This window comes from Somniosus microcephalus, chromosome 4 (assembly GCF_052327205.1).
Source record: "Somniosus microcephalus isolate GS21.2 chromosome 4, FLI_Smic_1.0, whole genome shotgun sequence".
In the NCBI taxonomy this organism is placed as follows: domain Eukaryota; kingdom Metazoa; phylum Chordata; class Chondrichthyes; order Squaliformes; family Somniosidae; genus Somniosus; species Somniosus microcephalus.
In genome coordinates, this window is record NC_140990.1 from 184,332,235 (window position 1) to 184,357,082 (window position 24,848).

The window sequence follows — 24,848 nt, forward strand, 5'->3', positions numbered from 1 at the left end:
CACATATGCCAATATATATGCATATACATACAAGTACACAACATATTCTTCACATTTGTTAATATATGTACTTATAGGTTCGTCATATATATCACACACATATAAACCTTAGTTTCATCTCAGGGATTACAATTCTCAAACAGATTCAATTCACATCTGCACCAACAGACGTACTTTATCCATTAATTGACCAAATGGGAGCTGTGGGACCAAGTCCCCCCCGAGGATAAAGACACTGGCTCAAGTGTTGCTTGCTGGGTTTTCCCCACACACAGTTGTTTAATATTTGCAAGCCACATGCTGTTAATGCTTCAAACACTTTTGTCTTATGACATTTGTTGCAAAATAATGTAGTTTCCAAACCACACCAGATTACACTAGAAAAACTGTCCTTTGTGACTCAATCAGTAAAGAGACAGACTCCAGATGCTCTGTACAATCCTTATAATTGAAGAAAACCTGACTATTTTGCCACAATAAAAGTAATTATTCTTGAATCTTAGCCCAAAGTTGCCCATCACTTGCTGTACTGTACTGACGCGGAATTCAAAGTAGCACCAACAGCCTCTCTTCTTCATAACAACACTGTTACTGGACCGCCACAATCCAGTGTTTAATTGATGATCGACATCAGAAGACTCGGCTTCTACAGCTTGAAGTAAAGTGTCCCATAAGGCAGCTCATGTGATCATCTTGCAAAGCGCTTAATATAATCCTGCACTTTACTCCGAAAGTCCTCCTACAGGGTCAATACAGAAACAGTGAGACATCAAGGACTTTACATAACAGATGCTCATCCTTAGTAAATCAGACCCATTAAAAAAGGGGAGAGGGATAAACACAGCAACTACAGGCCTGTCAGCCTAATGTCGGTGGTGGGGAAATAATGCGGGACAAAATTAATTGGCATTTAGAAAAGTATGGGCTAATAAATGAAAGTCAGCACAGATTTGTTAAAGGAAAATCGAGTTTGATTAACTTGATTGAGTTCTTTGATGAAGTAATGGAGAGGGTTGATGAGGGTAGTGCGGTTGATGCTGAGTATATAGACTTTCAAAAGGCGTTTGTACCACTTAATAGACTTGTTAGCAAAATTAAAGCCCATGGGATTAAAGAGGCAGTGGCAGCATGGATACCAAATTGCTAAGAGACAGAAAGCAGAGAGTAGTGGTGAATGGTTGTTTTTCAGACTGGAGGAAAGTACACAGTGGTGTCCCCCAGGGGTCAGCATTAGGACCACTGCTCTTTTTGATATATATTAATGGCCTGGACTTGGGTACACAGGGTATAATTTCAAAGTTTGTAGATGATACAAAACTCTGAAATATTGTAAACAGTGAAAAGGATAATAGCAGACTTCAGGAGGACATACAGGCTGGTGAAATGACCAAACACATGGCAGGTGAAATTTAACGCAGATAAGTGTAAAGTGATACATTTTAGTAGGAAGAATGAGGAGAGGCAATATAAAATAAAGGGTACAATATTAAAGGGGGTGCAGGAACAGAGAGACCCAGTGGTGTATGTACACAAATCGTTGATGGCGGCAGGACAAGTTGAGAAGGCTGTTAAAAAGTATATGGAATCCTGGGCTTTATTAATAGAGGCCTAGAGTACAAAAAGCAAGGAAGTTATGCTAAATCTTTATACAACATTGGTTAGGCCTCAGCTGGAGTATTGTGTTCAATTCTGGGCACCACACTTTAGCAAGGATGTCAAGGCCTTGGGAGGGTGCAGAAGAGATTTACAAGAATGGTACCAGGGATGAGGGACTTCAGTTATGTGGAGAAACTGGAGAAGCTGGGGTTGTTTTCCTTAGAGCAGAGGAGGTTAAGAGGAAATCTGATAGAGGTGTTCAAAATCATGAATGGTTTTGATAGAGTAAATAAGGAGAAACTGTTTCTGCTGGCAGAAGGGTCGGTAACCAGAGGACACAGATTTAAGGTGATTGGCAAAAGAATCAGAGGCGACAGGAGGAAACATTTTTTTTTACAAAGCGAGTAGTTGTGATCTGGAATGTACTGCCTGAAAGAGTGGTGGATCTGATTAAATAGTAACCTTCAAAAGTGAATTGGATAAATACTTAAAGGGAAAAAATATTACAGGGCTATGGGGAAAGAGCAGGGATTAATTGGATAGCTCGACCAAAGAGCCAGCACAGGCATGACAGGCCGAATGGCCTCCTTCTGTGGTGTATCATTCTATGATCCCTGTAACACCACACAGATAACTGCCGCCCCCCCCACCCGCAACATTGCACAGATCCCCCCGCCCGCACCACCACACAGACGCACCCCCCGTAACACCACACAAAATCCTCTCCCCCCCCCGAAGTAACACCACACAGACCTGCCTCGTAACATTGCACAGATCCCCCCGCCCGCACCACCACACAGACGCACCCCCCGTAACACCACACAAAATCCTCTCCCCCCCCCCCGAAGTAACACCACACAGACCTGCCTCGTAACATTGCACAGATCCCCCCGCCCGCACCACCACAGACGCACCCCCTGTAACACACCACAGGAGCCCCCCCATAACACCACACAAAATCCTCTCCCCCCCACCCCCCCCAGAAGTAACACCACACAGACCTGCCTCGTAACACCACACAGATCCCCCCGCCCGCACCACCACACAGACGCACCCCCTGTAACACACCACAGGAGCCCCCCCGTAACACCACACAAAATCCTCTCCCCCCCCCCCAACCCCCCCCAGAAGTAACACCACACAGACCTGCCTCGTAACACCACACAGATCCCCCAGCCCGCAACACCACACAGATCCACCCCCGATAACACACCACAGGACCCCCCCGTAACACCACAGCGCACCCCTCCACCCCCCGCCCCCCCACATAACACCACACAGACGTATGCAGAGCCTGTGATTTGCAATCTTTGGTGTTGTGCAAGGAAAGTGATCCATTACCACACAGACTGACCCACCTTGTCACGCAGGTGTTGTTCTGCAGCTTCAAAATTCAGGGGATCATCAAAATTTAAGAGATCCTGTGGCAGACGAAGAGAGGAATGGTCAATGCTAGCAGCTCTTTAAGGTCATTCATCAGACCTAAACTAAACCTTACACAAGGCAGTGCTCCAATAGCAGGGAGTTTCTGCGAGAAAGTGATACAACACTGAACCATGTAAGCAGGAAGGTGCTTTGTTCCATCCCTGCTCTGTGTTGAGTTAGCTGCTCTCAGCTGGAATTAGCCCCAGTGCCCTCAGTTATCAAGGGAAGTCTGCCCAGGGCTGCTGGAAAGTACACGTGCGCACACTGGGTGAAGACAGGATCAAGCTTGACTGTGATGTCACCACTGGTCCATTAGGCAGCTGACACTCACTGGCTGGGTTCACATGCCAAGAATGGCCACCAGTGTGATGTGCCAGAAGGTGCCTGTGGAACCACATCCCAGCAGCGTACCCCACCCCAACCCTTTGATTAGATCCAGCCTGTAACTCACTCCAGGGTATATGTTATTCTCTATATAAAACCCTCAAATCTCTCGATTAGATTCCAGTCTGTAATTCACTCCTGGGTATCTTAGGTCACAGATGGATTTTGTGTGAATTAAATCTTTTAAGTAGTTTTAGATGGGGAACTTAGCAGCCGATATTATTGATTCAGTTACAAAGCCTTTCATGCTAGTTGTGACTGAAAAGGTTAATGGTGCATGGAACAGAAGAAAGCACTTACTGCTCTATTCTATGTACATTCACACCACACATGAATGATCCAAAGCAGAGCATATTCTTAACTGTACATAATTTGGGCCAGTTTAGATACTTACAGTAAATAAGGAATTCAATCCCCAGACCACATCCTGTGAGGAAAGATATAGGAGGTGAATTACATTGTGAAGTAACAGTGCATAAAGCTGGAGCAGAGGACAAACAAAGCTAATGTGCCTCTCGGGTGAGCAGTTCTGCAGCTCTCTGAACAACTCATTAGTTGCCCCCTTATACTTTAACCCCTTACCTCACTGAGAAATGTGTCCACTACCCCAGTATCTCACTGAGAAACGTGTCCACTCCCCCGAGTATCTCAGAGAAACGTGTCCACTGCCCCAGTATCTGAGAGAAATGTGTCCATTCCCCCCAGTATCTCAGCGAAACTTGTCCACTGCCCCCAGTATCTCCGAGAAACGTGTCCACTGCCCCAAGTATCTCACTGAGAAACGTGTCCACTGCCCCAGTGTCTCCGAGAAACGTGTCCACTGCCCCAGTATCTGAGAGAAACGTGTCCACTGCCCCAGTATCTCAGCGAAACTTGTCCACTGCCCCCAGTATCTCCGAGAAACGTGTCCACTGCCCCAAGTATCTCACTGAGAAACGTGTCCACTGCCCCAGTATCTCCGAGAAACGTGTCCACTGCCTCCAGTATCTCAGAGAAACGTGTCCACTGCCCCAAGTATCTCACTGAGAAACGTGTCCACTGCCCCCAGTATCTCCGAGAAACGTGTCCACTGCCTCCAGTATCTCAGAGAAACATGTCCACTGCCCCAGTATCTCACTGAGAAACGTGTCCACTGCCCCCAGTATCTCCGAGAAACGTGTCCACTGCACCCAGTATCTCAGAGAAACATGTCCACTGCCCCAGTATCTCACTGAGAAACGTGTCCACTGCCCCCAGTATCTCCGAGAAACGTGTCCACTGCACCCAGTATCTCAAAGAAACGTGCCCACTGCCCCCAGTATCTCCGAGAAACGTGTCCACTGCACCCAGTATCTCAGAGAAACGTGTCCACTGCCCCAGTATCTCAGAGAAACGTGTCCACTGCCCCCAGTATCTCAAAGAAACGTGCCCACTGCCCCCAGTATCTCCGAGAAACGTGTCCACTGCCTCCAGTATCTCAGAGAAACATGTCCACTGCCCCCAGTATCTCCGAGAAACGTGTCCACTGCCTCCAGTATCTCATGGAGAAACGTGTCCACTGCCCCAGTATCTCAGAGAAACGTGTCCACTGCCCCAGTATCTCAGAGAAACGTGTCCACTGCCCCTAATATAGCACGGAGAAACATGACCTCTGCCCCAGTATCTCACTGAGAAACGTGTCCACTGCCTCCAGCATCTCACTGAGAAACGTGTCCACTGCCCCCAGTATCTCACTGAGAAACGTGTCCACTGGCCCCAGTATCTCACTGAGAAACGTGTCCACTCCCCACAGTATCTCACTGAGAAACGTGTCCACTGCCCCCAGTATCTCAGAGAAACGTGTCCACTATCCCCAGTATCTCACTGAGAAACATGTCCACTATCCCTAGTATCTCTGAGAAACGTGTCCACTGTCCCCAGAATGTCAGAATCGTGTCCACTGCCCTCAGTATCTCACTGAGAAGCGTGCCCACTATCCCCAGTATCTCACTGAGAAACGTGTCCACTGCCCCAGTATCTCACTGAGAAACGTTTCCATTGCCCCCGGAATGTCAGAGAAACGTGTCCACTGCCCCAGTGTCTCACCTAGAAACGTGTCCACTACCCAGTATCTCAGAGAAACGTGTCCACTGCCCCCAGTATCTGAGAAATGTGTCCACTGCCCCCAGTATCTGAGAAATGTGTCCACTGCCCCAGTATCTCACTGAGAAACGTGTTCACTGCCCCCAGTATCTCAGAGAAACGTGTCCACTGCCCCTAATATCGCACGGAGAAACATGTCCACTGCCTCCAGCATCTCACTGAGAAACGTGTTCACAGCCCCAGTATCTGAGAAATGTGTCCACTGCTCCAGTATCTCACAGAGAAACATGTCCACTGCCCCAGTATCTCACTGAGAAACATGTCCACTCCCTCGAGTATCTCACTGAGAAACGTGTCCACTGCCCCCAGTAGCTCAGAGAAACATGTCCACTGTCCCCAGTATCTCACTGAGAAACGTGTCCACTGCCCCCAGTATCTCAGAGAAACGTGTCCACTGCTCCAGTATCTCAGAGAAACATGTCCACTCCCTCGAGTATCTCACTGAGAAACGTGTCCACTGCCCCCAGTAGCTCAGAGAAACATGTCCACTGTCCCCAGTATCTCACTGAGAAACGTGTTCACTGCCCCCAGTATCTCAGAGAAACGTGTCCACTGCCCCTAATATCGCACGGAGAAACATGTCCACTGCCCCAGTATCTCACTGAGAAACGTGTCCACTGCCCCAGTATCTCACTGAGAAACGTGTCCACTGCCCCCAGTATCTGAGAAACGTGTCCACTGCCCCCAGTATCTGAGAAACGTGTCCACTGCCCCCAGTATCTGAGAAATGTGTCCACTGCCCCCAGTATCTGAGAAATGTGTCCACTGCCCCCAGTATCTGAGAAATGTGTCCACTGCCCCCAGTATGTCACTGTGAAATGTGTCCACTGCCCCAGTATCGCACTGAGAAACGTGTCCACTGCCCCCAGTATCTGAGAACCGCGTCCACTGTCCCCAGTATCTGAGAAACGTGTCCACTGCCCCCAGTATCTCACTGAGAAACGTGTCCGCTGCCCCCAGAATCTCAGAGAAACGTGTCCACTGCCCCCAGTATCTCAGAGAAACATGTGCACTGTCCCCAGTATGAGAGAAACGTGTCCACCGCCCCAGTATCTCACTGAGAAACGCGTCCACTACCCCCAGTATCTCAGAGAAACGTGCCCACTGCTCCAGTATCTCACTGAGAATCGTGTCCACTACCCCAGTATCTCACTGAGAAACGTGTCCACTCCCCCGAGTATCTCAGAGAAACGTGTCCATTCCCCCCAGTAGCTCAGTGAAACTTGTCCACTGCCCCCAGTATCTCCGAGAAAAGTGTCCAGTGCCCCAAGTATCTCACTGAGAAACGTGTCCGCTGCCCCCAGTATCTCCGAGAATCGTGTCCACTGTCTCCAGTATCTCACTGAGACACGTGTCCACTGCACCCAGTATCTCAGAGAAACGTGTCCACTGCCCCCAGTAACTCAGAAAAACGTGTCCACTGCCCCTAATATCGCACGGAGAAACATGTCCACTGCCTCCAGCATCTCACTGAGACACGTGTCCACTGCCTCAGTATCTCACTGTGAAACGTGTCCACTGCCCCAGTATCTCACTGAGAAACGTGTCCACTGCCCCCAGTATGTCGCTGTGAAACGTGTCCACTGCCCCAGTATCTCACTGAGAAACGTGTCCACTGCCCCAGTATCTCACTGAGAAACGAGTCCACTGCCCCAGTATCTCAGAGAAACGTGTCCACTGCCCCCAGTATCTGAGAAACGCGTCCACTGTCCCCAGTATCTGAGAAACGTGTCCACTGCCCCAGTATCTGAGAGAAACGTGTCCACTGCCCCCAGTATCTGAGAAATGTGTCCACTGCCCCCAGTATGAGAAATGTGTCCACTGCCCCCAGTATGTCACTGAGAAATGTGTCCACTGCCCCCAGTATGTCACTGAGAAATGTGTCCACTGCCCCCAGTATCTCAGAGAAACATGTCCACTATCCCCAGTATCTCACTGAGAAACGTGTCCACTATCCCCAGTATCTCACTGAGAAACGTGTCCACTATCCCTAGTATCTCACTGAGAAACATGTCCACTATCCCCAGTATCTGAGAATCGTGTCCACTGCCCTCAGTATCTCACTGAGAAACGTGTCCACTCCCCCCAGTATCTCACTGAGAAACGTGTCCACTGCCCCCGTATCTCACTGAGAAACGTTTCCATTGCCCCCGGAATGTCAGAGAAACGTGTCCACTGCCCCAGTATCTCACCTAGAAACGTGTCCACTACCCAGTATCTCAGAGAAATGTGTCCACTGTCCCCAGTATCTGAGAGAAATGCGTCCACTGCCCCCAGTATCTGAGAAACGTGTCCACTGCCCCCAGTATCCGAGAAATGTGTCCACTGCCCCCAGTATCTGAGAAACGTGTCCACTGCCCCCAGTATCTGAGAAATGTGTCCACTGCTCCCAGTATCTGAGAAATGTGTCCACTGCCCCCAGCATGTCACTGTGAAACGTGTCCACTGCCCCAGTATCTCACTGAGAAACGTGTCCACTGCCCCAGTATCTCAGAGAAACGTGTCCACTCCCCCGAGTATCTCAGAGAAACGTGTCCACTGCCCCCAGTATCTCAGAGAAAAGTATCCACTGCCCCAAGTATCTCACTGAGAAACGTGTCCACTGCCCCAAGTATCTCACTGAGAAACGTGTCCACTGCCCCCAGTATCTCCGAGAAACGTGACCATTGCCCCCAGTATCTCAGAGAAACGTGTCCACTGCACCCAGTATCTCAGAGAAACGTCTCCACTGCCCCTAATATCGCACGGAGAAACATGTCCACTGCCTCCAGTATCTCACTGAGAAACGTGTCCACTGCCCCAGTATCTCTCTGTGAAACGTGTCCACTGCCCCCAGTATCTCACTGTGAAACGTGTCCACTGCCCCCAGTATCTCACTGAGAAACGTGCCCACTCCCCCGAGTATCTCACTGAGAAATGTGTCCACTACCCCAGTATCTCACTGAGAAACGTGTCCACTCCCCCGAGTATCTCAGAGAAACGTGTCCACTTCCCCCAGTATCTCAGAGAAAAGTATCCACTGCCCCAAGTATCTCACTGAGAAACGTGTCCACTGCCCCAGTATCTCAGAGAAGCGTGTCTACTAGCCCCAGTATCTGAGAAACGCGTCCACTGCCCCCAGTATCTGAGAAACGTGTCCATGCCCCCAGTATGAGAAACGTGTTCACAGCCCCCAGTATCTCAGAGAAACGTGTCCACTGCCCCAGTATCTCACTGAGAAACGTGTCCACTGCCCCCAGTATCTCAGAGAAACGTGTCCACTGCCCCTAATATCGCACGGAGAAACATGTCCACTGCCTCCAGCATCTCACTGAGAAAAGTGTTCACAGCCCCAATATCTGAGAAATGTGTCCACTGCCCCAGTATCTGTGAGAAACGTGTCCACTGCCCCAGTATCTCACTGAGAAACGTGTCCACAGCCCCAGTATCTCACTGAGAAACGTGTCCACTGCCCCCAGTATCTGAGAAACGCGTCCCCTGTCCCCAGTATCTGAGAAACGTGTCCACTGCCCCCAGTATCTCACTGAGAAACGTGTCCACTGCCCCCAGTATCTCACTGAGAAACGTGTCCACTCCCCTCAGTATCTCACTGAGAAACGTGTCCACTGCCCCAGTATCTCAGAGAAACGTGTCCACTGCCCCCAGTATCTGAGAAATGTGTCCACCCCAGTATGAGAAATGTGTCCACTGCCCCCAGTATGTCACTGAGAAATGTGTCCACTGCCCCCAGTATGTCACTGAGAAATGTGTCCACTGCCCCCAGTATCTCAGAGAAACGTGTCCACTGCCCCCAGTATCTCAGAGAAACATGTCCACTATCCCCAGTATCTCACTGAGAAACGTGTCCACTATCCCCAGTATCTCACTGAGAAACGTGTCCACTATCCCTAGTATCTCACTGAGAAACATGTCCACTATCCCCAGTATCTGAGAATCGTGTCCACTGCCCTCAGTATCTCACTGAGAAACGTGTCCACTGCCCCAGTATCTCACGGAGAAACGTGTTCACACCCCCCGTATCTCACTGAGAAACGTTTCCATTGCCCCCGGAATGTCAGAGAAACGTGTCCACTGCCCCAGTATCTCACCTAGAAACGTGTCCACTACCCAGTATCTCAGAGAAACGCGTCCACTGCCCCCAGTATCTGAGAAACGTGTCCACTGCCCCCAGTATCCGAGAAATGTGTCCACTGCCCCCAGTATCTGAGAAACGTGTCCACTGCCCCCAGTATCTGAGAAATGTGTCCACTGCTCCCAGTATCTGAGAAATGTGTCCACTGCCCCCAGCATGTCACTGTGAAACGTGTCCACTGCCCCAGTATCTCACTGAGAAACGTGTCCACTGCCCCGAGTATCTCAGAGAAACGTGTCCACTGCCCCCAGTATCTCAGAGAAAAGTATCCACTGCCCCAAGTATCTCACTGAGAAACGTGTCCACTGCCCCAAGTATCTCACTGAGAAACGTGTCCACTGCCCCAAGTATCTCACTGAGAAACGTGTCCACTGCCCCCAGTATCTCCGAGAAACGTGACCATTGCCCCCAGTATCTCAGAGAAACGTGTCCACTGCACCCAGTATCTCAGAGAAATGTGTCCATTGCCCCCAGTATCTCAGAGAAACGTCTCCACTGCCCCTAATATCGCACGGAGAAACATGTCCACTGCCTCCAGTATCTCACTGAGAAACGTGTCCACTGCCCCAGTATCTCACTGTGAAACGTGTCCACTGCCCCCAGTATCTCACTGTGAAACGTGTCCACTGCCCCCAGTATCTCACTGTGAAACGTGTCCACTGCCCCCAGTATCTCACTGAGAAACGTGCCCACTCCCCCGAGTATCTCAGAGAAACGTGTCCACTGCCCCCAGTATCTCAGAGAAAAGTATCCACTGCCCCAAGTATCGCACTGAGAAACGTGTCCACTGCCCCAGTATCTCAGAGAAGCGTGTCTACTAGCCCCAGTATCTGAGAAACGCGTCCACTGCCCCCAGTATCTGAGAAACGTGTCCATGCCCCCAGTATGAGAAATGTGTCCACTGCCCCCAGTATCTCAGAGAAACGTGTCCACTGCCCCTAATATCGCACGGAGAAACATGTCCACTGCCTCCAGCATCTCACTGAGAAAAGTGTTCACAGCCCCAATATCTGAGAAATGTGTCCACTGCCCCAGTATCTGTGAGAAACGTGTCCACTGCCCCAGTATCTCACTGAGAAACGTGTCCACAGCCCCAGTATCTCACTGAGAAACGTGTCCACTGCCCCCAGTATCTGAGAAACGCGTCCCCTGTCCCCAGTATCTGAGAAACGTGTCCACTGCCCCCAGTATCTCACTGAGAAACGTGTCCACTGCCCCCAGTATCTCACTGAGAAACGTGTCCACTCCCCTCAGTATCTCACTGAGAAACGTGTCTACTGCCCCCAGTATCTCACTGAGAAACGTTTCCATTGCCCCCGGAATGTCAGAGAAACGTGTCCACTGCCCCAGTATCTCACAGAGAAACATGTGCACTGTCCCCAGTATCTCACAGAGAAACATGTGCACTGTCCCCAGTATCTGAGAGAAACGTGTCCACTGGCCTCAGTATCTCAGAGAAATGTGTCCACTGCCCCCAGTATGTCACTGTGAAACGTGTCCACTGCCCCAGTATCTCACTGAGAAACGTGTCCACTGCCCCAGTATGTCACTGTGAAACGTGTCCACTGCCCCAGTATCTCAGAGAAACGTGTCCACTGGCCCCAGCATCTGAGAAACGTGTCCACTGCCCCCAGTATCTGAGAAACGTATCTCAGAGAAACGTGTCCACTGCCCCCAGTATCTCACCGATAAACGTGTTCACTCCCCCCGTATCTCACTGAGAAACGTTTCCATTGGTCCGGAATGTCAGAGAAACGTGTCCACTGCCGCAGTATCTCACTGAGAAACATGTGCACTGTCACCAGTATCTGAGAGAAACGTGTCCACTGCCCGCAGTGTCTCACTGAGAAATGTGTCCACTGCCCCTAATATCGCACGGAGAACCATGTCCACTGCCGCCAGCATCTCACTGAGAAACGTGTTCACAGCCCCAGTATCTGAGAAATGTGTCCACTGCCCCCAGAATCTCAGAGAAACATGTCCGCTGCCCCCAGTATCTGAGAAACGTGTCCACTGCCCCCAGTATCTGAGAAACGTGTCCACTGCCTCCAGTATCTCAGAGAAACGTGTCAACTGCCCCAGTATCTCAGAGAAACGTGTCCACTCCCCCGAGTATCTCACTGAGAAACGTGTCCACTCCCCCGAGTATCTCACTGAGAGACGTGTCCACTGCCCCCAGAATCTCAGAGAAACGTGTCTACTGCCCCCAGTATCTCACTGAGAAACGTTTCCATTGCCCCCGGAATGTCAGAGAAACGTGTCCACTGCCCCCAGTATCTCACCGAGAAACGTGTCCACTGCCCCCAGTATCTCACCGAGAAACGTGTCCACTACCCAGTATCTCACCGAGAAACATGTGCACTACCCCAGTATCTGAGAAACGTGTCCACTGCCCCCAGTATCACACTGAGAAACGTGTCCACCGTCGCAGTATCTCACTGAGAAACGTGTCCACGCCCCCAGTATCTCACTGAGGAACGTGTCCACTGCCCCCAGTATCACACTGAGAAACGTGTCCACTGCCCCCAGCATCAGAGAAACATGTCAACTGCCCCCAGTATCTCACTGAGAAACGTGTCCACTATCCCCAGTATCGCAGAGAAACGTGTCCACTGCCCCCAGTATCTCACTGAGAAACGTGTCCACTATCCCCAGTATCTCACGGAGAAACGTGTCCACTCCCCCCAGTATCTCACTGAGAAACGTGTCCACTGCCCCAGTATCTCATGGAGAAACGTGTTCACTCCCCCGGTATCTCACTGAGAAACGTTTCCATTGCCCCCGGAATGTCAGAGAAACGTGTCCACTGCTCCAGTATCTTACCTAGAAAGGTGTCCACTACCCAGTATCTCACAGAGAAATGTGTCCACTGTCCCCAGTATCTGAGAAATGTGTCCACTGCACCCAGTATGTCACTGTGAAACGTGTCCACTGCCCCAGTATCTCAGAGAAACGTGTCCACTGCCCCAGTATCTCAGAGAAACGTGTCCACTGCCCCAGTATCTCACTGAGAAACGTGTCCACTGCCGCCAGTATCTGAGAAACGTGTCCACTGCCCCCAGTATCTGACTGTGAAACGTGTCCACTGCCCCCAGTATCTCACTGAGAAACGTGTCCACTGCCCCCAGAATCTCTGAGAAACGTGTCCACTCCCCCGAGTATCTCAGAGAAACATGTCCACGGCCTCCAGTATCTGAGAGAAACGTGTCCATTCCCCCCAGTATCTCAGCGAAACTTGTCCACTGCCCCCAGTATCTCCGAGAAAAGAGTCCACTGCCCCAAGTATCTCACTGAGAAACGTGTCCACTGCCCCCAGTATCTCAGAGAAACGTGTCCACTGCCCCTAATATCGCACGGAGAAACATGTCCACTGCCTCCAGCATCTCACTGAGACACGTGTCCACTGCCTCAGTATCTCACTGAGAAACGTGTCCACTGCCCCAGTATCTCACTGAGAAACGTGTCCACTGCCCCAGTATCTCACTGAGAAACGTGTCCACTGCCCCAGTATCTCACTGAGAAACGTGTCCACTGCCCCCAGTATCACACTGAGAAACATGTCCACCGTTGCAGTATCTCACTGAGAAACAGGTGCACTACCCCAGTATCTGAGAAACTTGTCCACTGCCCCCAGTATCTCACTGAGAAACGTGTCCACTGCCCCCAGTATCACACTGAGAAACGTGTCCACCGTCCCCAGTATCTCACGGAGAAACGTGTCCACTGCACACAGTATCTCACTGAGAAACGTGTCCACTGCCCCCAGTATCTCACTGAGAAACGTGTCCACTAGCCCCAGCGTCTGAGAAACGCGTCCACTGCCGCCAGTATCTGAGAAACGTGTCCACTGCCCCCAGTATCTGAGAAACGTGTCCACTGCCCCCAGTATCTGAGAAACGTATCTCAGAGAAACATGTCCACTGCCCCCAGTATCTCACTGAGAAACGTGTCCACTGCCCCCAGTATCTCACCGAGAAACGTGTTCACTCCCCCTGTATCTCACTGAGAAACGTTTCCATTGCTCCGGAATGTCAGAGAAACGTGTCCACTGCCCCAGTATCTCACCGAGAAACGTGTCCACTACCCAGTATCTCACTGAGGAACGTGTCCACTGTCCCCAGTATCACACTGAGAAACGTGTCCACTGCCCCCAGCATCAGAGAAACATGTCAACTGCCCCCAGTATCTCACTGAGAAACGTGTCCACTACCCCAGTATCGCAGAGAAACGTGTCTGCTGCCCCCAGTATCTCACTGAGAAACGTGTCCACTCCCCCCAGTATCTCACTGAGAAACGTGTCCACTGCCCCAGTATCTCACGGAGAAACGTGTTCACACCCCCCGTATCTCACTGAGAAACGTTTCCATTGCCCCCGGAATGTCAGAGAAACGTGTCCACTGCCCCAGTATCTCACCTAGAAACGTGTCCACTACCCAGTATCTCAGAGAAATGTGTCCACTGTCCCCAGTATCTGAGAGAAACGCGTCCACTGCCCCCAGTATCTGAGAAACGTGTCCACTGCCCCCAGTATCCGAGAAATGTGTCCACTGCCCCCAGTATCTGAGAAATGTGTCCACTGCTCCCAGTATCTGAGAAATGTGTCCACTGCCCCCAGCATGTCACTGTGAAACGTGTCCACTGCCCCAGTATCTCAGAGAAACGTGTCCACTGGCCCAGTATCTCAGAGAAACGTGTCCACTGGCCCCAGTAGCTGAGAAACGTGTCCACTGCGCCCAGTATCTCACTGTGAAACGTGTCCACTGCCCCCAGTATCTCACTGTGAAACGTGTCCACTGCCCCCAGTATCTCACTGAGAAACGTGCCCACTCCCCCGAGTATCTCACTGAGAAATGTGTCCACTACCCCAGTATCTCAGAGAAACGTGTCCACTCCCCCGAGTATCTCAGAGAAACGTGTCCACTGCCCCCAGTATCTCACTGAGAAACGTGTCCACTGCCCCAAGTATCTCACTGAGAAACGTGTCCACTGCCCCCAGTATCTCCGAGAAACGTGTCCATTGCCCCCAGTATCTCAGAGAAACGTGTCCACTGCCCCCAGTATCTCAGAGAAACGTCTCCACTGCCCCTAATATCGCACGGAGAAACGTGTCCACTGCCCCCAGTATCTGAGAAACGTGTCCACGGCCCCCAGTATCTGAGATACGTGTCCACTGCCCCCAGTATCTGAGAAACGTGTCCATTGTCCCCAGTATCTCACTGAGAAACGTGTCAACTGCCCCAGTATCTCACTGAGAAACGTGCCCACTCCCCAGAGTATCTCACTGAGAAATGTGTCCACTACCCCGAGTATCTCAGAGAAAAGTATCCACTGCCCCAAGTATCTCACTGAGAAATGTGTCCACTGCCCCCAGTATCTCAGAGAAACGTGTCCACTGCACCCAGTATCTCAGAGAAACGTGTCCACTGCCCCTAATATCGCACGGAGAAACATGTCCACTGCCTCCAGCATCTCACTGAGAAACGTGTTCACAGCCCCAGTATCTGAGAAATGTGTCCACTGCCCCCAGTATGTCACTGTGAAACGTGTCCACTGCCTCAGTATCTCACTGAGAAACGTGTCCACTGCCCCAGTATCTCAGAGAAGCGTGTCTACTAGCCCCAGTATCTGAGAAACGCGTCCACTGCCCCCAGTATCTGAGAAACGTGTCCATGCCCCCAGTATGAGAAACGTGTTCACAGCCCCCAGTATCTCAGAGAAACGTGTCCACTGCCCCAGTATCTCACTGAGAAACGTGTCCACTGCCTCCAGCATCTCACTGAGAAAAGTGTTCACAGCCCCAATATCTGAGAAATGTGTCCACTGCCCCAGTATCTGTGAGAAACGTGTCCACTGCCCCAGTATCTCACTGAGAAACGTGTCCACAGCCCCAGTATCTCACTGAGAAACGTGTCCACTGCCCCCAGTATCTGAGAAACGCGTCCCCTGTCCCCAGTATCTGAGAAACGTGTCCACTGCCCCCAGTATCTCACTGAGAAACGTGTCCACTCCCCTCAGTATCTCACTGAGAAACGTGTCTACTGCCCCCAGTATCTCACTGAGAAACGTTTCCATTGCCCCCGGAATGTCAGAGAAACGTGTCCACTGCCCCAGTATCTCAGAGAAATGTGTCCACTGCCTCCAGTATCTCAGAGAAACGTGTCCATTGCCCCCAGTATCTCTCTGAGAAACGTGTCAACTGCCCCAGTATCTCACTGAGAAACGTGTCCACTCCCCCGAGTATCTCACTGAGAAATGTGTCCACTGCCCCCAGTATCTCACTGAGAAACGTGTCCACTCCCCCGAGTATCTCACTGAGAAACGTGTCCACTCCCCCGAGTATCTCACTGAGAGACGTGTCCACTGCCCCCAGAATCTCAGAGAAACGTGTCTACTGCCCCCAGTATCTCACTGAGAAACTTTTCCATTGCCCCCGGAATGTCAGAGAAACGTGTCCACTGCCCCCAGTATCTCACCGAGAAACGTGTCCACTGCCTCCAGTATCTCACCGAGAAACGTGTCCACTACCCAGTATCTCACCGAGAAACATGTGCACTACCCCAGTATCTGAGAAACGTGTCCACTGCCCCCAGTATCACACTGAGAAACGTGTCCACCGTCGCAGTATCTCACTGAGAAACGTGTCCACGCCCCCAGTATCTCACTGAGGAACGTGTCCACTGCCCCCAGTATCACACTGAGAAACGTGTCCACTGCCCCCAGCATCAGAGAAACATGTCAACTGCCCCCAGTATCTCACTGAGAAACGTGTCCACTATCCCCAGTATCGCAGAGAAACGTGTCCACTGCCCCCAGTATCTCACTGAGAAACGTGTCCACTGCCCCAGTATCTCATGGAGAAACGTGTTCACTCCCCCGGTATCTCACTGAGAAACGTTTCCATTGCCCCCGGAATGTCAGAGAAACGTGTCCACTGCTCCAGTATCTTACCTAGAAAGGTGTCCACTACCCAGTATCTCACAGAGAAATGTGTCCACTGTCCCCAGTATCTGAGAAATGTGTCCACTGCACCCAGTATGTCACTGTGAAACGTGTCCACTGCCCCAGTATCTCAGAGAAACGTGTCCACTGCCCCAGTATCTCACTGAGAAACGTGTCCACTGCCGCCAGTATCTGAGAAACGTGCCCACTGCCCCCAGTATCTGACTGTGAAACGTGTCCACTGCCCCCAGTATCTGACTGTGAAACGTGTCCACTGCCCCCAGTATCTCACTGAGAAACGTGTCCACTGCCCCCAGTATCTCACTGAGAAACGTGGCCATTGCCCCCAGTATCTCACTGAGAAACGTGTCCACTGCCCCCAGAATCTCTGAGAAACATGTCCACGGCCTCCAGTATCTGAGAGAAACGTGTCCATTCCCCCCAGTATCTCAGCGAAACTTGTCCACTGCCCCCAGTATCTCCGAGAAAAGAGTCCACTGCCCCAAGTATCTCACTGAGAAACGTGTCCACTGCCCCCAGTATCTCAGAGAAACGTGTCCACTGCCCCTAATATCGCACGGAGAAACATGTCCACTGCCTCCAGCATCTCACTGAGACACGTGTCCACTGCCTCAGTATCTCACTGAGAAACGTGTCCACTGCCCCAGTATCTCACTGAGAAACGTGTCCACTGCCCCAGTATCTCACTGAGAAACGTGTCCACTGCTCCCAGTATCACTGAGAAACGTGTCCACCGTCCCCAGTATCTCACGGAGAAACGTGTCCACTAGCCCCAGCGTCTGAGAAACGTGTCCACTGCCCCCAGTATCTGAGAAACGTATCTCAGAGAAACATGTCCACTGCCCCCAGTATCTCACTGAGAAACGTGTCCACTGCCCCCAGTATCTCACCGAGAAACGTGTTCACTCCCCCCGTATCTCACTGAGAAACGTTTCCATTGCTCCGGAATGTCACAGAGAAACGTGTCCACTACCCCAGTATCTCACCGAGAAACATGTGCACTACCCCAGTATCTGAGAAAAGTGTCCACTGCCCCCAGTATCTCACTGAGAAACGTGTCCACTGCCCCCAGTATCACACTGAGAAACGTGTCCACTCCCCCGAGTATCTCAGAGAAACGTGTCCATTCCCCCCAGTATCTCAGCAAAACTTGTCCACTGCCCCCAGTATCTCCGAGAAAAGTGTCCACTGCCCCAAGTATCTCACTGAGAAACGTGTCCACTGCCCCAGTATCTCACTGAGAAACGTATCAACTGCCCCAGTATCTCACTGAGAAACGTGTCCACTGGCCCCAGTATCTGAGAAACGTGTCCACTGCCCCCAGTATCTCACCGAGAAACGTGTCCACTACCCAGTATCTCACCGAGAAACAGGTGCACTACCCCAGTATCTGAGAAACTTGTCCACTGCCCCCAGTATCTCACTGAGAAACGTGTCCACCGTCGCAGTATCTCACTCAGAAACGTGTCCACGCCCCCAGTATCTCACTGAGGAACGTGTCCACTGTCCCCAGTATCACACTGAGAAACGTGTCCACTGCCCCCTGCATCAGAGAAACATGTCAACTGCCCCCAGTATCTCACTGAGAAACGTGTCCACTACCCCAGTATCGCTGAGAAACGTGTCCACTACCCCAGTATCGCAGAGAAACGTGTCTGCTGCCCCCAGTATCTCACTGAGAAACGTGTCCACTACCCTAGTATCGCAGAGAAACGTGCCCACTGCCCCACTATCTCACTGAGAAACGTGTCCACTGCCCCCAGGATCTCACTGAGAAACGTGTGCACTGCCCCCAGGATCTCACTGAGAAACGTGTCCACTGCCCCCAGGATCTCACTGAGAAACGTGTCCACTGCCCCCAGGATCTCACTGAGAAACGTGTCCACTGCCCCAGTATCTGAGAAACGTGTCCACTGCCCCCAGGATCTCACTGAGAAACGTGTCCACTGCCCCCAGGATCTCACTGAGAAACGTGTCCACTCCCCCACTATCTCACTGAGAAACATAGAAAATAGGAGCAGGAGTAGGCCATTCGGCCCCTCGAGCCTGCTCCGCCATTCAATCCAATCACGGCTGATCATCCAATTTCAGTACCCGGTCCCTGCTTTCTCCCCATACCCCTTGATCCCTTTAGCCTTAAGAAATATAGCCAACTCCTTCTTGAATATATTTAATGAATTGGCCTCTACTGCCTTCTGTGGTAGAGAATTCCACAGGTTCACCACTCTCTGGGTGAAGAAATTCCTCCTCATTTCTGTCCTAAATGGCTTACCCCTTATCCTTAGACTGTGACCCCTGGTTCTGGACTCCACGACCATCGGGAACATCCTTCCTGCATCTAGTCTGTCCAGTTCTGTCAGAATTTTCTAAGTTTCAGTAAGATCCCCTCTCATTCTTCTGAACTCCAGCGAGTACAAGCCCAATCGTCCCAATCTCTCCTCATACGCCATTCCTGCCATCCCAGGTATCAGCCTGGTGAATCTTCGCTGAACTCCTTCCATGGCAAGAACATCCTTCCTCAGATAAAGCGACCAAAACTGCACACAATACTCAAGGTGTGGACTCACCAAGCCCTGCACAACTGCAGCAAGACATCCTTGTTCCTGTACTCAAACCCTCTCGTTATGAAGGCCAAAATACCATTTGCCTTCTTAACCGCCTGCTGCACCTGCATGCTTACCTTCAGCGACTGATGCACAAGGACACCCAGATCTCGTTGCACTTCCCCTTCTCCCAATCTATTGCCATTCAGATAATAATGTGCTTTCCTGTTTTTGACACCAAAGTGGATAACCTCACATTTATCTACGTTATATTGCATCTGCCATGCTTTTGCCCAATCACCCAACCTATCCAAATCATCCTGGAGTTTCTCAGCATCCTCCTCACAGCACACACGCCCACCCAGCTTTGTGTCATCTGCAAATTTGGAGATATCACATCTAGTTCCCTTGTCTAGATCATTAATATATATTGTGAATAGCTGGGGTCCAAGGACCAATCCCTGTGGTACCCCACTAGTCACTGCCTGCCACTCGGAAAAAGACCCGTTTATTCCAACTCTTTGCTTTCTGTCTGCCAACCAGTTCTCTATCCAAGTCAATACCTTGCCCCCAATCCCATGTGCCTTAACTTTACACGCTAATCTCTTATGCGGGACCTTATCAAAAGCCTTCTGAAAGTCCAAATACACCACATCCACCGGTTCTCCCTTATCTATTTTACCAGTTACATCCTCAAAAAATTCCAGTAGATTAGTCAAGCATGATTTACCTTTTGTAAATCCATGTTGACTTTGTCCGGTCCTGTCACTGCTTTCCAAGTGTTCTGCTATTACATCTTTTATAATGGGCTCCAGCATTTTCCCCACTACCGATGTCAGGCTTACCAGTCTGTAATTCCCCATTGTCTCTCTACCACCTTTTTTGAATAGTGGGGTAACATTAGCTACCCTCCAATCCATGGGTACTGTTCCAGATTCCATCGAATGTTGGAAGATTATCAACAATGCATCTGCTATTTCTAGGGCCACTTCCTTAAGTACCCTAGGATGTAGATTATCAGGCCCTGGGGAATTATTGGCTTTCAATCCCATCAATTTCCCTAACACCATTTCCCTACAAATACTGATTTCTTTCAGTTCCTCCCTTTCATCAGACCCTATGTTCCCTGACATCTCTGGGAGGTTATTTGTGTCCTCCTTTGCGAAGACAGAACCAAAATATGTATTTAATTGGTCTGTCATTTCTTTGTTCCCCATTATAAATTCCCGATTCTGACTGCAAGGGACCTATGCTTGACTTCACCAATCTTTTTCTCTTCACATATCTATAAAAGCTTTTACAGTCAGTTTTTATGTTCCCTGTAAGCTTACTCTCATATTCTATTTTCCCCTTCTTAATTAATCCCTTTGTCCTCCTTTGTTGAATCCTAAACTGCTCCCAATCCTCAGGTTTACTGCTTTTCTGGCCAATTTATATGTCCTCTCCTTGGATCTTATGCTATCCCTAATTTCCCTCGTTAGCCACGGGTGAGTCACCTTTTTTGTTTTATTTTTATGCCAAACTGGGATGAACAAATTCTGTAGTTCATCCATGTGGTCTTTGAATGTTTGCCATTGCCTATCCACCATCAACCCCAGTAACTCAGAGAAACGTCTCTACTGCCCCCAGTATCTCAGAGAAATGTGTCCACTGCCCCCAGTATCTCATTGAGAAATGTGTCCACTGCCCCCAGGATCTTAATGAGAAACGTGTCCACTCCCCCCAGTATCTCACTGAGAAACGTGTCCACTGCCCCGAGTATCTGAGAAAAGCGTCCACTCCCCCCCAGTATCTCACTGAGAAACGTGTCCACTGCCTCCAGGATCTCACTGAGAAACGTGTCCACTGCCCCCAGGATCTCACTGGAGAAACGTGTCCACTCTCCCAGTATCTGAGAGAAACGTGTCCACTCCCTCCAGTATCTCACTGAGAAACATCTCTACTGCCCCCAGTATCTCACTGAGAAACGGGTCCACTACCCCAGTATCTGAGAAAGGTGTCCACTCCCACAGTATCTCAATGAGAAACGTGTCCACTGCCCCAAGTACCTCACTGAGAAATGTGTCCACTGCCCCCAGTATCTACCTGAGAAATGTGTCCACTGCGCCTAGTATGTCAAAGAAACGTGTCCACTGCCCCCAGGATCTCATTGAGAAACGTGTCCACAGCCCGCAGTATCTCAGAGAAACGTGTCCACTGCCCCCAGGATCTCACTGGAGAAACGTGTCCACTCTCCCCAGTATCTCACTGAGAAACGTGTCCACTGCCCCAGTATCTCATGGAGAAACGTGTCTACTGCCCCCAGGTACGTAGAGAAATGTGTCCACTGCCCCCAGTATCTCACTGAGAGACATGCCCCCAGTATCTCATGGAGAAACATGTCCACTCCCCCCAGTATCTCACTGAGCAACGTGTCCACTCCCCCCAGTATCTCACTGAGAAACATGTCCACTCACCCACTATCTCACTGAGAAACGTGTCCACAGCCCTCAGTATCTCACTGAGAAACGTGTCCACTGCCCCAGTATCTCAGAAATGTGTGCACTGTCCCCAGTATCTGAGAGAAACATGTCCACACCCTCCCGGGTATCTCAGAGAAACGTGTCCACTCCGCCCAGTATCTCAGTGAGAAACATGTCCACTACCCCAGTATCTCACTGAGCAACGTGTCCACTCCCCCCAGTATCTCACCGAGAAACGTGTCCACTCACCCACTATCTCACTGAGAAACGTGTCCACAGCCCTCAGTATCTCACTGAGAAACGTGTCCACTGTCCCCAGGATCTCACTGAGAAACGTGTGCACTGCCCCCAGTATCTCACTGGAGAAACGTGTCCACTGCCCCAGTATCTGAGAGAAACATGTCCACTCCCTCCCGGGTATCTCAGAGAAACGTGTCCACTCCGCCCAGTATCTCACTGGGAAACGTGTCCACCGCCCCCAGTATCTCACTGGAGAAACGTGTCCACTCTCTCCAGTATCTGAGAAACGTGTCCACTGTGCCCCGTATGTCAGGGAAACGTGTCCACTGCCCCCAGTATATCACTGAGAAACGTGCCCCCAGTATCTCATGCAGAAACGTGTCCACTGCCCCCAGTACCTCAGTGAGAAATGTGTCCACTGTCCCCTGTACCTCACTGAGAAACGTGTCCACTGCCCCCAGTACCTCACTCAGAAACGTGTCCACTGCCCCCAGGTACGCACTGAAAAACGTGTCCACTGCCCCCAGTATCTCACTGAGAAAGGTGTCCACTGCCCCCAGTTTCTCACTGAGAAACGTGTCCACTGCCCCCAGTATCTCATGGAGAAACGTGTCCACTGTCCCCAGTATCTCACTGAAAAACGTGTCCACTCCCCCCAGTACCTCAGAGAAACGTGTCCACTGCCGCCAGTATCTGAGAGAAACGTGTCCACTGCCCCAGGATCTCACGGAGAAACGTCTCTACTCCCCCAGTAGCTCACTGAGAAACGGGTCCACTACCCCAGTATCTGAGAAACGTGTCCACTCCCCCAGTATCTAACTGAGAAACGGGTCCACTGCCCCCAGTATCTGAGAAACATGTCCACTCTCCCAGTACCTCACTCAGAAACGTGTCCATTTCCCCCAGGATCTCACTGAGAAATGTGTCAACTTCCCCAAGTATCTCACTGAGAAATGTGTCCACTGCCCCCAGGATCTCATTGAGAAACGTGTCCACTGCGCCCAGTATCTGAGAGAAACATGTCCACTGCGCCCCGTATGTCAGGGAAATGTGTCCACACCCCCAGTATATCACTGAGAAACGTGTCCACTTCCTCCAAGTACGCACTGAGAAACGTGTCCACTGCCCCCAGTATTCAGAGAAACGTGTCCACTCCCCCCAGTATCTCACTGAGGAACGTGTCCACTCCCTCCAGTAGCTCGCTGAGAAACGTCTCTACTGCCCCCTGTATCTCACTGACAACCGTGTCAACTCCCCCAAGTATCTCACTGAGAAATGTGTCCACTGCCCCCAGTATCTCAGAGAAACGTTTCCACTGCCCCAGTATCTCACTGAGAAATGTGTGCACTGTCCCCAGTATGAGAGAGAAACGTGTTCTCTGCCCCCAGTATCTCACTGAGAAACGTGTCCACTGCCCCCAGAATCAGAGAAACGTGTCCACTCCACCCAGTATCTCAGAGAAATGTGTCCAATGCCCCCAGTATCTGACTGAGAAACGGGTCCAGTACCCCAGTATCTGAGAAACGTGTCCACTGTCCCCAGGTACGCACTGAGAAACATGCTCCCAGTATCTCATGGAGAAACGTGTCCACTGCCTCCAGTATCTGACTAAGAAACATGTCCACTACCCCAGCAACTCAGAGAAATGTGTCTACTCCCCCCAGTATCTCAGAGAAACGTGTCCACTCACCCACTATCTCACTGAGAAACGTGTCCACAGCCCTCAGTATCTCACTGAGAAACGTGTCCACTGCCCCCAGTATCTGAGAAACGTGTCCACTGCCCCCAGTATCTCACTGAGAAACGTGTCCACTGCGCCCAGTATCTGAGAGAAACGTGTCCACTGCGCCCCGTATGTCAGGGAAATGTGTCCACTCCCCCCAGTATCTCAGAGAAACGTGTCCACTCACCCACTATCTCACTGAGAAACGTGTCCACAGCCCTCAGTATCTCACTGAGAAACGTGTCCACTGCCCCCAGTATCTGAGAAACGTGTCCACTGCCCCCAGTATCTCACTGAGAAACGTGTCCACTGCGCCCAGTATCTGAGAGAAACGTGTCCACTGCGCCCCGTATGTCAGGGAAATGTGTCCACTCCCCCAGTATATCACTGAGAAACGTGTCCACTTCCTCCAGGTACGCACTGAGAAACGTGTCCACTGCCTCCAGTATCTCACTGAGAAACGTGCCCCCAGTATCTCACGGAGAAACGTGTCCACTGCCCCCAGTATTCAGAGAAACGTGTCCACTCCCCCCAGTATTCAGAGAAACGTGTCCACTCCCCCCAGTATCTCACTGAGGAACGTGTCCACTCCCTCCAGTAGCTCGCTGAGAAACGTCTCTACTGCCCCGTATCTCACTGACAACCGTGTCAACACCCCAAGTATCTCACTGAGAAATGTGTCCACTGCCCCCAGTATCTCAGAGAAACATGTCCACTGCCCCAGTATCTCACTGAGAAATGTGTGCACTGTCCCCAGTATGTGAGAGAAACGTGTTCTCTGCCCCCAGTATCTCACTGAGAAACGTGTCCATTGCCCCCAGAATCAGAGAAACGTGTCCACTCCACCCAGTATCTCAGAGAAACGTGTCCAATGCCCCCAGTATCTGACTGAGAAACGGGTCCACTACCCCAGTATCTGAGAAACGTGTCCACTGTCCCGAGGTACGCACTGAGAAACATGCCCCCAGTATCTCATGGAGAAACGTGTCCACTGCCTCCAGTATCTGACTAAGAAACGTGTCCACTACCCCAGTAACTCAGAGAAATGTGTCTACTCCCCCCAGTATCTCAGAGAAACGTGTCCACTCACCCACTATCTCACTGAGAAACGTGTCCACAGCCCTCAGTATCTCACTGAGAAACGTGTCCATTGCCCTCAGTATCTCACTGAGAAATGTGTCCACTCCCCCCAGTATCTCACTGAGAAACGTGACCACTCCCCAGCATCTCACTGAGAACCGTTTCCACTCCCCAGTATCTCC

The 24,848-nt window shown here is 50.9% G+C and overlaps 1 protein-coding gene across 5 annotated transcripts in view; it reads right to left on the reverse strand.

Moving 5' to 3' along the window:
* Positions 1-429: 429 nt before the first annotated feature.
* ube2f (ubiquitin-conjugating enzyme E2F (putative)) overlaps positions 430-24,848 on the reverse strand; it is a 253,275-nt gene continuing 228,856 nt past the window's right edge. For 4 of the 5 annotated variants that reach the window (XM_085985594.1, XM_085985591.1, XM_085985593.1 and 1 more), the window contains 3 exons: positions 3,800-3,832; positions 2,955-3,017; positions 430-739 (listed from right to left, as the gene is read on the reverse strand). In XM_085985594.1, the coding sequence (XP_085841720.1) occupies positions 689-739; positions 2,955-3,017; positions 3,800-3,832 (147 nt within the window). In that variant the 3' untranslated portion in view covers positions 430-688. The remainder of the gene's footprint in view (positions 740-2,954; positions 3,018-3,799; positions 3,833-24,848) is intronic. The other variant, XM_085985592.1, reaches the window with a different exon arrangement.